Source organism: Scophthalmus maximus, chromosome 13 (assembly GCF_022379125.1).
Source record: "Scophthalmus maximus strain ysfricsl-2021 chromosome 13, ASM2237912v1, whole genome shotgun sequence".
In the NCBI taxonomy this organism is placed as follows: domain Eukaryota; kingdom Metazoa; phylum Chordata; class Actinopteri; order Pleuronectiformes; family Scophthalmidae; genus Scophthalmus; species Scophthalmus maximus.
This window is the reverse complement of record NC_061527.1, coordinates 14,725,988-14,737,774: the sequence shown is the minus strand read 5'-3', so window position 1 is coordinate 14,737,774 and position 11,787 is coordinate 14,725,988. Positions and strand designations below refer to the sequence as shown.

The 11,787-nt window shown below is 44.5% G+C and overlaps 1 protein-coding gene across 1 annotated transcript; it reads left to right on the top strand.

Moving 5' to 3' along the window:
• The first annotated feature begins 1,467 nt into the window (after positions 1–1,467).
• s1pr3a (sphingosine-1-phosphate receptor 3a) lies at positions 1,468–7,046 on the top strand. The gene is made up of 2 exons (XM_035648252.2): positions 1,468–1,747; positions 2,443–7,046. The coding sequence occupies exon 2, from the start codon at positions 2,563–2,565 to the stop codon at positions 3,760–3,762; it is 1,200 nt and encodes a 399-aa protein (XP_035504145.1). The 5' UTR covers positions 1,468–1,747; positions 2,443–2,562; the 3' UTR covers positions 3,763–7,046.
• The last annotated feature ends 4,741 nt before the right edge of the window (positions 7,047–11,787 follow it).

The following is an 11,787-nucleotide window of genomic DNA, read 5'->3' as shown; positions in this document are numbered from 1 at the left end:
GCCCCAAAATACTGAACTTAGTTGCTACAGAGCTCCAGAAATAAGCATGTGAAAGTAAAGCTGAATTGAGATTGTTTTTGTTCCTACTCAAAACCACAAATATGTCTTAAATAACTTAAATAAAACAAGGATGAATTGTAAAATATGTGTTAATAAATATCTCCTGTTCAGCAGATATGTCCGTTTATTCTTACACACATCATCATTTTCATTTTCTAAGTAGAAATATTGCAAAGGGGGGGGGGGGGGGGCGGCTGCCTGAGAGTAGCCATAAAGTACATTTGAAAGGGAGAACAACAAAGTTACCAGTATCAATATGATATTAATAATTAGTTTAATAGACTAGTATTTCTGAGATAGGTGGGTAGTTAAGTTTAACCCTGTCCGTAGAGAACAAAGACCTAAACTTGGTGAGAACCAATCGCACTAATAGCTGCTTAATGTACCTCATCTGTGCACACACACACACACACAAACACACACACACACACACACACACACACAACATGACAGTTTAACCCGTGGCATAATGAAGCACATGGCTCTGACCTCTCCTGACTCTCATAACCAAGATGGAGAGAGGTGAGGAAAGACCCCGCCCCACCACCACCGGGAGGGAGAGAAGGAGGGTGAGGGGTGAGGGAGAGGGAGAGAAGGAGGGTGAGGGGTGAGGGAGGGGGGTGAGGTGTGAGGGAGAGGGAGAGAGAGGGAGAGAGGTGGCGAGAGAGAGGGAGGGAGGGTGAGAGAAGGAGGGAGAGGGAGGGAGAGAGGGAGGGAGAGAGGGAGGGAGAGGGAGGGAGAGAGAGGGAGGGGGCGAGGGAGGGTGGGAGGGGGCGAGAGAGGGAGAGATGGGGGCGAGTGAGGGAGGGAGAGAGAGGGAGAGAGGGAGGGGGCGAGAGAGAGAGAGGGAGGGAGAGAGAGAGAGAGGGAGAGAGAGGGAGGGAGGGTGGGAGGGGGCGAGAGAGGGAGAGATGGGGGCGAGTGAGGGAGGGAGGGGGGGTGAGAGAGAGAGAGAGGGAGAGAGGGGGCGAGAGAGAGGGAGGGGTGAGAGAGAGAGAGAGGGAGAGAAGGAGGGTGAGGGGTGAGGGAGAGGGAGGGAGAGAGGGAGGGAGGGAGGGAGGGGGCGAGAGAGAGGGAGGGAGAGAGAGAGGGAGGGGGCGAGAGAGAGGGAGGGAGGGTGAGAGAGAGAGAGAGAGGGAGAGAGGGGGCGAGAGAGAGGGAGGGAGAGAGGGAGGGAGGGGGCGAGAGAGAGGGAGGGAGAGAGGGAGGGAGGGGGCGAGAGAGAGGGAGGGAGGGGGCGAGAGAGAGGGAGGGAGAGAGAGAGGGAGGGGGCGAGAGAGGGAGGGAGGGGGCGAGGGAGAGGGAGGGAGAGAGAGAGGGAGGGGGCGAGAGAGGGAGGGAGGGGGCGAGGGAGAGGGAGGGCGAGAGAGAGGGAGGGAGGGGGCGAGGGAGAGGGCGAGACGGCTGTGAAACAGGAGAGGCACAGAGCAGCGAGGACGGAGGAGGAAAACTTCCACGGTTGATTCGTGGAGGCTCCTCGGTGACTGGAAGAGACGAGAAGATCTGGACTTTTGACAAGCGTTCAAGTCGATTCTATTTCATTTGAAGGCAATCACGTAGTATTTTTTTTTCTTTGTTTTGTTCTTTTCATCAGCACATCTTGACGCAGGACACATATATAAAAAAACCAAAAAACAACCTTCGGCAGCCTGTCGGGATGTTGAGATGAAGACAACGACTCCAAAAGGTACGAGAGGTGACTGATGCTGTGGTGATCAGTGCCACACTGCAGAGGGTTATCTCTGGCAGACACTTCGTTTTTCCAAATGTAAACTCCTTTTAGGTTTGTAGCCTGCGAAACAGGAAAGTTGCTTAGACCTCCGCAAGTAGGCATCTGGTTAAAGAAATAAATGTTCCAGTGTGACCTTCATCATTTTTTTTTTTATATAATTTTGTGATTATAGATCATTGTGAGTCGGATATTAATTTTGATAAGAAATAATGGCATGCAGGCTATGACAAAAGATATTTGATCAGCAATGAACTTCCACATCTTTGTTCAAACAGTAAAGGTGACAACGAAGAGGAAGACACTTGTTGTCCCAACTTAGAGGTTCTTGTTTATAAGTCTCTTCCATATTGTACTTTACAGTACATGCTTTGTATATTCAAAGTGCTGCTGCTACCATGGACAATTCAATAAATCTCAGTGACGCTCTTTATTGTTCACATTCAGTAAAATCAATGAGGAAGTCCTAGCATCTATTTAGTTTTTAATGTTTATTTTTCAATTTGCCCCATAAAATCATTGCTCTCAGAGCCCTCAAAGATGTATTCCTGCATACACTAAGCAGAACACTGTTGGATGTGACTTTTGGGACGTTTTTGTGTTGAATGTAAACTTAAAGAGCAAATTTAGTCTCTTAATTGTTTGATCGGCAGGTCCTTGATGAGGCTGTAGAATGACTGCCCTGCGACTGGCGGGCCTGGCACCCTGACCTCCCTCTGCTGTGTCCAGTGCTGTGGCTCCCTCTGCTGTGTGACTAAGGAAGGCCAGGCGGTATGGGGAACATACTGGAGGAAGGGATGAATACCGTCATCGTCAGCCACTACAACCACTCGGGGAAGTGGGATCGGCCTCGCAGCAGCGGGGCCTGCAAGATGGCCGTGCTGCTCTTCATCTGCGTGCTGATTGTCCTGGAGAACGTCACGGTGCTGCTCGCTCTCTGGAGGAACAAGCGCTTCCACAGCCGCATGTATTTCCTCATTGGAAACCTGGCGCTGTCAGACCTGCTGGCTGGTGTGGCCTATGTGGTGAACATCTTCACCTCAGGACGCAACACCTTCTTCCTGACACCGGTGCAGTGGCTGGCCAGAGAAGGGAGCATGTTTGTGGCCCTCAGTGCCTCCACGTTCAGCCTTCTGGCCATTGGGATCGAGAGGCACATGACCATGGTGCGCCTGCGCCCCTGCGAGACGGCGGGCCGAGGGAGGCTCCTGGGACTCCTGGCGGCCTGCTGGCTTGTGTCAGTGCTGCTCAGCGCCCTGCCCAGCCTGGGGTGGAACTGCCTGAACAATCTGGCCTCTTGCTCCACAGTGCTGCCCCTCTACGCCAAGAGTTACGTGGCCTTCTGCATCAGTGTCTTCAGTGCTCTGTTGGTGGCCATCATCATCCTCTACATCAGGATCTACCGCCTGGTGACCTCCAGCGGTCGCAGGGTGAGCAGTCGGCCGTCGGAGCGCTCACTGGCCCTGCTGCGGACAGTGGTTATTGTTCTCGGAGTGTTTGTCATGTGCTGGGCCCCCCTCTTCCTCCTGCTGCTGCTGGACGTGGGTTGCAGCCCAGATAAGTGCCCCGTGCTCTACCAGGTGGACTGGTTCATCGCCTTGGCCGTGCTCAACTCTGCCCTCAATCCTCTGATATACACTCTATCCAGCAGGGAGATGAGAGCCGCCTTCTTCAGGCTGCTGTGCTGCTGTCAGACCAGTATGGAGCCCACTGGGTCTCCCGGGGTGGGCAACCTCCACCTGGGCACGGTGATCCCCACAGTGGAGAACAGCAAAACCAGTTTGGGTGGAGGAGGGGGCAGTGGGGCTGGCAAGTCCACACTGAGTAGAGGAAAGGTTCCCGCACCAATCAACTCTGAAAACAAGCATGGAGATCCCTCTGCCACTGCTGTGCCCCACCACTCGGGGCCTACAGACCTGCTCTCAGCTGTGTTGGTGAAGGCAGGGGCGCTGCCGCCGCTCAGCAAGTTCTGAGCGGAAGCACTTTAATGAGGCCTCACAGTCTAATAGAAGAGTAGAACTGACAATCCTGCTATCAGCCACTTTTGGTTCATGCACTATGACCAGTTTAACACGGATATGAATCGTAAAAATATTCATTTTGAACCAAATAATTCCAGGTTGTAGATCAGGGTCTAAACAAAATCGGTAATGCCACTTTTTTACAACAATTCAACAATATCATTCACCCCACCTGAGTGATTGAAACCGTGAATTAACTACGAAAATGAACAGGACAGTTTCGAGGACACGGATCAATCATTTAAGTCTGTATGTAAAATTAGTTTTGGTAATATTCGTGGGCGTTGCCTGACCGGGGAATTCGTGACTGTGGTTTCTTTAGCCCTGAATTATTCTCCACTTTCAGCGGTTTATCAGTGTGAAACTGAAGGTCAGTAAAAATATGCCACTGTTGTAATTTTTAATGAACAGACGTAAGACAAATCATAGAGGATTTACAAGAAAATTTGTGGAACTACTCGGACAATTCTTACTTTAGTCAGTGTGAGGAAATAAATGGATTTACATTTATTTATTTTTTAATCCGGTAAAGGAGTTGACGTTGAAGCAAAAACATCCTCTTGTGCTGAATTAGCAAAAAGAGGTATTTAAATGTCTATATGAGTTACAAGTTACAAGAAGATGCTATGAGATGAGCATGCAGCCAATTTAAATTTTTTAAATTTTTTTTATTTCATCTGTCTTACAAACAGCGATAAGAGCCAAGGCAAGTTTTATAACCAGTCCATTTTTTTTAAATGACCATGATGTCATACATCAACAGCTAAGTTACCACAGCTCCCATTAAACAAAACTTCAGACCACTAGCTGATGCTTAGTGTTCACTAAAAAAGTTGTCTCATTCACAAAAGATGTCAGATTGAACAATTTAGATGCATTGTGGTTATAGCAATATTGTGGTTTATTGATAGAAAGGATGAAAGTAGACAGAGAAAGTAGAAAAAACGCACATTATCTGAGTTGCATGATTCCAAACAGACTGTTGTTAGGACCTACTGCTTATTAAAGTTGGGCTAACTAAGTAGAATCGATGCCTTGACAGATACTGTGAAAAGGAAATTACTTAAAATGTCATATAACAATAAACCAATAATAATATTGACACACAATTACATTACATTACATTTTAAGCAATGTGTAACTCTCACATGGGATAAACAGAGGTATTTTGAAATATCTACATTTTTAAAAGTTTTGACGGGGAAGAATCTTGTTAATCTGATCAACAGTCTGACAAACTCCCCTGGTAATATTTCAAACAATATCAGCGTAATTAAAATGATCAGTGTTGTCTGTTTTCTTTTTTTCTCCTCTTCAATTCAAATTGGGGCACTTTTTTGTATGTACTATATGCAATTACTCTAACAACACCAGCATTATCAATCACAGTTTGATTTCTGATATTTATTTTCTATGAAAACATTTGGCATCAACCATTTGGTATGTATTTTTTGCGTTGTGTGCATAAAAAGCCCTTATGGTACTAGGACTTTGAATGAATTGTTGTTTGATATTAGATGCACTGTGAGAGAAAAACAGGGCTAAAGGTTTATTGTACAGACCAGCGGCCTCATGAGGCCGTGATGCTCATTACACACCAGAAAACCAAACTGTCAGGCGGACATTATTACTAGATTCTTACCACTAGTGGGCAATAACATTACGTTTGTCCTGATGGTGGTGCTACAGGAAAAGCAATGTTTTTACATTAGTCAGTAGGGTTCAAGTTTTACTACAACTATCAATTTTGGTCATTGAGGCTCAGCTCTATATTTACCACAGTTGGTTTATCTTTCATCAGTCTAAGCTCTACTGTGTCAGCTCCGGCTGAACTGTGCATGGCTAATAACCACACTCATGGACATTTTTTGCTTCTCATCAGCACATCTAGAAAAACCACTTGCGTCAACTAACCACTAGTGAATGAAATAAATGCTGGATGTGAATAATGAAATGGTGGTAGTCTGTAAATGACAATTCTGCCTTGGGTGATGTAGTGCCTTACACGATTATATAGCAAATAAAATCCCTTTGCCCTTTGAAGAGATTTTCCACACGTTTCATGTTGTTATATCAAGTCTATGACTTGCCTTCTTTCAGCACCACTTTTGATCCACTGTAAGAAAGCGAAGTGCACAAGAATCCAAGTTGCAGTGTTTTTGTGTCTTTTGCACCATATGATTGGGGCATTTTGTTGTCTTCAAGGTTCAAATGTCTACAGCCAAATGTGTATTAATGTAGAAATGTACTATTTCATCATGAAAGCATCAAATGATATCCCAAAGGGAAGCTGATCGATGCCCTGATTCCCATTTATAGGCAGACCCGGGTCAGACAGTGATGAACAAAGTTTATAAATTCTTGATAGGGATTTTCAGTTGGGTGACCTCAGGCAGGAATTAGTCACGGATCTCACTTTGAAGAACTTCCTCTTATTGTGGAACACGTCCCATTGTTGTATAAAATTCTCTGGAGCTCCACCGTCATCTAGTATGTTTAATTGATTGGATAACCAAACTGGTTTTGTTTTGCAGTGGCAGTGAATAAATCTCAGTCCGAACCAACCACAGAATTGGACCTGAAGGAATGTTTATCCTTCCACAATTTTCACTGTTGTAGGATTATTATTTCACACAAATGTATAGGATATCTTTGTAACAAAAAGAATTACCGATAAGGTTTAGTTGTCACAACTCTGTGTTTTCTAGATGCTGATGACTAAAGACATTCAATTCATGTGCCAAAAGGCTGCTGCAGTGAAGGTTACTGTGAACGGAACCGATAGTTTGCCCTGATAGCAGCAGTGTGCTGTTAATACCACATTGCACGGCAAAGACCAGACACGAGCTGACAGACTGACATTTCATACTCACCTCAGCTAACGGATGTGTCTCTGCTGCGCACCTCCAGTTTCTGATGAAAAAAGACGGCGAGGACACAATCCCAGCCAAGCATTTCCAGCATAAAGGTCACTGACTGCTTCCTGTCAGAAATGTCTGAACACTTTTTCCTGAATTAGCCGGGGATGATCGTGACCTTACGCCATGTGGAACAGTAGAAAATGCCAGAACGCTGAGCTGTGTAGAGTTATTTGTCGCGAGTGAATCATCTGCTTCCTGCTCACGTCCCTTCATTCTCATCCTCCTTATCCTGATTCAAATCCTCATTGGATTTAGTTTTGATTAAATGCATTGTCTCGTCTTAAAATTGATGGTAATAAAGTAGAGACAGAGGTACTGTTGGGGTTACAAGCTTTCATTTTGAGAAGAAAGGTGTGTCCTCTAATAAAAAGCTGGTGTGTCAGCTGGAGGCTGAACTGCATCTGTTAGACAATTGAAAATACCTTGAAAAATAAAACATCTCCTGCAAAAGATTGTGACAACATTGCATTGGGAAAAACTTCCAGGAGAATCAGGATTCAGATATGGATCCATCTGTTATTCACTAAAAACACAGAAATTAGTTTGCAATTAGCAGAAGTGAAGAATTTTTTGACACATTTAAAAATGTTAGACTCAATATGAAAAAGACATTCATCTGTGAACAATATTTAAAAAAAATAATTGACAAAAGTAAATATTGGGGCATCTTGCTTCTCCAAGAAGCATTTGCCGTCAGCAGATATATCCTTCTTTGATGGTGTTGATCCCGCACATTGATCGTAAGATTGTGAGAAACCCTCACAATCTTACGATCAATGTGCGGGATCAACACTTACACATCCTGACCATGGTTTTTATCAAAACCTGAAACTTGAATGTCCCTTTTTTAAGAGTAACTTTAACTTTTAATTCAGCATAACCACCAAAAACAAAGTAATTGATTAAACATTATGGTTCTATAGAGGGGGGAAATAATAATAATAATAAATAATTAGCACAATCAAGATGAGGCTGAAGACAACATATTGCACTTTCCACCTGTTTTCATCATCTTTACCTTTTTTTGTCTTGATAAAGAAAAAAGCTAAAACATGTTTATCTAAATTAATAAATACATTTTCATTCAGGTCTTCTTCGTGTTCTCAAATTCCAGCAATGACCGATTCCATTTCTCCAAACACCTAAAACTGTCTCAATTTTACGGTTGCGGATGTGCTAACTGGGTCAAACACCTTAATAAATCATGTTAACCAAATAGCCATCACTAGTCGTCTTTGAGGGTTTAGTCACGGTGGATTTGTGTCATTCTCTGTGCACAATAACCTATTTGCATATGACTAATGTGAACACGGCAGAGGACAAGAGAATCACACCACCCACTGTCATCATGATCCTGGCTTTATACTCCCGCATGGTGAGGAAATGTGGGTGTGTGTGTGTGTGTGTGTGCATGTGTCACGGTTTTTGTACAGTACAGACATGTATGTGCTGTGTGCGTGTTTTTGAGAGAAAGGACAAAGACTCCATCTGGTCAGAGCCGCTGAAGAGCCAGTATGAAACACTTCATTCATTCTCAAGTCCCCTTTTGAAGCAGCTCGGAGGTGGAGTGGGGCCAGGCGGAGAGCGGCGATGGGGGTCCTATTTGAGGTGGCCCCCAACCGAAGCCAGTCTGTCCTCTATGGCTCAGTGGGACACACACATTCATCTGGTGTGTGATCACTTCCTACACCTCCACAGCTCCCAGATTCAACCCGGTGTAATTACATGTGGAGAAAGGAGAGTGACGACCCGGGCAGATTTTGGTGATAAGCTCCCTGGGATCAAAAGGTCTTTGTCCAGGGAGGAGCAGGGGAGAAGCTGGGGAGAGTCAAGGCAGAGGTCACTTCTCAATGAGCTGGCAGCTGAGACTTGGATTGGTGGACACTCTCCCAGCATCTCTTTCTGCACCCCATTCATTTTCCTGTCTAGTGCTGATCAAGACTCCTGCTGGTACCGAACAAAAAAAGATTCTAGTGTGAAAATTGAAAATGTCACAGTAAGTTGAACATCTAAACTATGTCATTTTTATCACTATTTTCTTTCTCCTGAAGCTAAAAAACAGAAGAAGCATGAATGGGGAACCTACATTTGCCTTCAGGTATCATAAAAACACCAAAGGCCCTCACTAGACCCATCATTTTGTTTGTCCCTTCTGGCCTTCAGTAGAAACATGGCAGACATTTCATATCTGTTGAAAAGGACCCGCTCCTTATGCATATGTAAAGAGCTCATTCTAAAGTCACCAAACGCTTCTTAGTTTCATCTGATTATACACTAATGAAAACATAATTATGGATATCATATTCCATCCTGCCAGTAGTTCCCTCTAAATCCTACACACTGGACCTTTCCTTGTTTTTCTTTTCCAGCTAAAGCAACACCAGAGCAGGTTCCAGGACTGGCTAACTTGAGCAGACACCTTTTCAGTACTTTGCATCAAATGAAAGTCAAGGCAGGTCAAAGTCAGCAATTTCATCGGGTCCTTTGAAACTTAATTTTGAAAATGTTTGTGTTTCTTATCTCTGTTTCTATGTTATCTGCTGTACTGAAGTTTCTATTGCAACGATCAGTGAGATTATCCCGTTACATATATTGTTGGCCTCTACAAGAGCGTGTTTGAGCGCCATCCTATCATAATGGATGAATGGCAGAGGTGGATATAAGTGAAACAATCTATTCTACCCTACACATATCTCCCTCTCCCCCAAAACCCCCCAAAAGAGCAGCTGCTCCATCTCCTCACCTTCTCCGATTACAGTCACCCGGCAGAGCCTGACGGCGCACACACACACACACACACACACACACACACACACACACCTGCTCACGCTGACCTCCAATCTATCTCTTCTACGCCTGCCTGCTACATATGTGGGGATTAGCATGTCTGGGATAGAGGATAAGAGAGAGGGGGACTGGCAGCCTGTTTGTCTGACAAGCATGTCCTGGCCCTCACTTGTGGCGGCACTCCGCGTGTGTGTGCGTGCACTGCACAGCTGGCTGATTCCCTGCCTCTGTCTGGAGGTTTTGTGTGTGTGTGTGTGTGTGTGTGTGTGTGTGTGTGTGTGTGTGTGTGTGTGTGTATGTGAAGGCGCAACTGGGGGTGGTGACACTACTGACAGAATTCAAGTGCGAGTTAAAGCCCCTGACAACTTAGTTTAAATCTGAAGTGTAATTATATGTAACTTTAACTCATAGCTGAATGAGCAACAATAAACGATGAAATTCAGACTGAACTGTTAAGGATGTTCATTTGTATATTAGATATTTATATTTATCATTTATATAATAGGCATGTCCTTCATTTGCAGCTCCTGTCTCTAGGGGTCAAGCACAACAACTACTAGGCTTCATCAGGGTCATATGGTGTAATTTGATTTGATTGACAGCTGGGCTTGCAAAACCATCATTAGATACTTATTCAAATATTGCTAAAACACACGGAAATACTTGAACACGCCTTTTCCCAACAGAAGTGCGCCCACATAACCATGAAAGACAAGCACAGACAGAAATCTGTCATGAAACAAAACAAATGCTTTTCTGGCACAAAGATTTCACTGATGTATACTTTTTTTCCATCTAAAATACAATTCTTGGCAAAGGACAGATGTGACAGTAGAGTTGCTTACACACTTGTGTTGACCACATGGAGAAATTATTTGGAAAACATGAAAATATGAAAGCATGTTGTCCTCTCTAGATTGGGCTGCACTTCAGCCTCTTGTGGCTGAAATTAGTACTACAAAAACAAACACTTTAAAAAAACATTGATACTTAATACAAACAAAATCATGACAATACTTAATTCTCATGCCTCTCAGGGAACGCAGGGAATAACTTAGAAGACTGAGCCTCCAAACAAAAGTTACCCGTTTCCCCTGACACACACACCCCTGACTCACTTTCCTTTCAGACTGTTGCATTACTAATAACATTTAACATTTCTCTCATCGCTCCAAGTCCCCTTGTGATGAATCACAAAACCCTGAAGTTAAGCAACTAAATGAAACTGAGGCATTAATAAATTCATTAATTTCATTAAATGTATATATTTTGTATATACTCCACGACTGAAATGCATAGCATACCCATGTGTGGGTGCGTGTTATGTGGTTCCCTGACATGTTCTCTGGCTCGGTGGTGATCACAGGTGTTCATTCCTCCGAGCCTGCCTGATGGATTAACACCTGCCATCACCGCATAATCGTCGCCAGCCTCCTTCTCTGATATTACACACATTCTGATGTGACAGCTGCACATACACACAGACACAAACACCCACGCACAAACACACAGTTATACACATGGGGACACACAATTAACACACACCAAAATCCTTTGTATAATGTTGCCATTCGTTTCAGCGTACTCAGATGTGTTCTTAAAAATATAGCTTTATACTGTAACAGGCTTCTTTTAGTCGTATAGAAGTGAGCTAATATAAATACTAGTAACTTTCTTGAGCAGGTAAGAGCGAGACAAAAGGCGGAGAGAAATGCGAGTGTGATTTTTTTTGTTTGATTTTTACATGTTACATTGCCTCTGTCGTTATTATTCATATCCCTCCCCAGGGAGCCTTGTTGGAAAAATGGGACGATAGCAGCCCCCCTCTCCTTCCATGTCTCTCTCTCTCTCTCACACACACACACACACACACACACACACACACACACACACACACACACACACACACACACACACACACACACACACACACACACACACACACACACACACACACACACACACACACACACACACACACACACACACACACACACACACACACACACTTTTTTTTCAAGTCTTGTTGGAGGAGTACAGGCAAGCAGCCCCCCCCCCCTTCCTCCTCCTCTCTCCTGCTCCTTCCCCCCTTCCATTTTTTTTTCTCCTTCCTTCGCTCTTTCCCCCCAATAGAGCGTGATCCAGCTCGTCTCCTCTCCGTCACACGGGTAATCAGCCTCTGCTTTTTCATTTGGCTCAGTAATGAAAGCAATCCCAGTGCTTTTCACTGCAGCGCAGCCCAAATAATGAGGGCTGCCTCAGCCCTCCT

Excerpts from the sequence above, each read along its gene's own strand:
- s1pr3a (XM_035648252.2), top strand. The coding sequence starts at position 2,563 with ATGGGGAACATACTGGAGGAAGGGATGAATACCGTCATCGTCAGCCAC.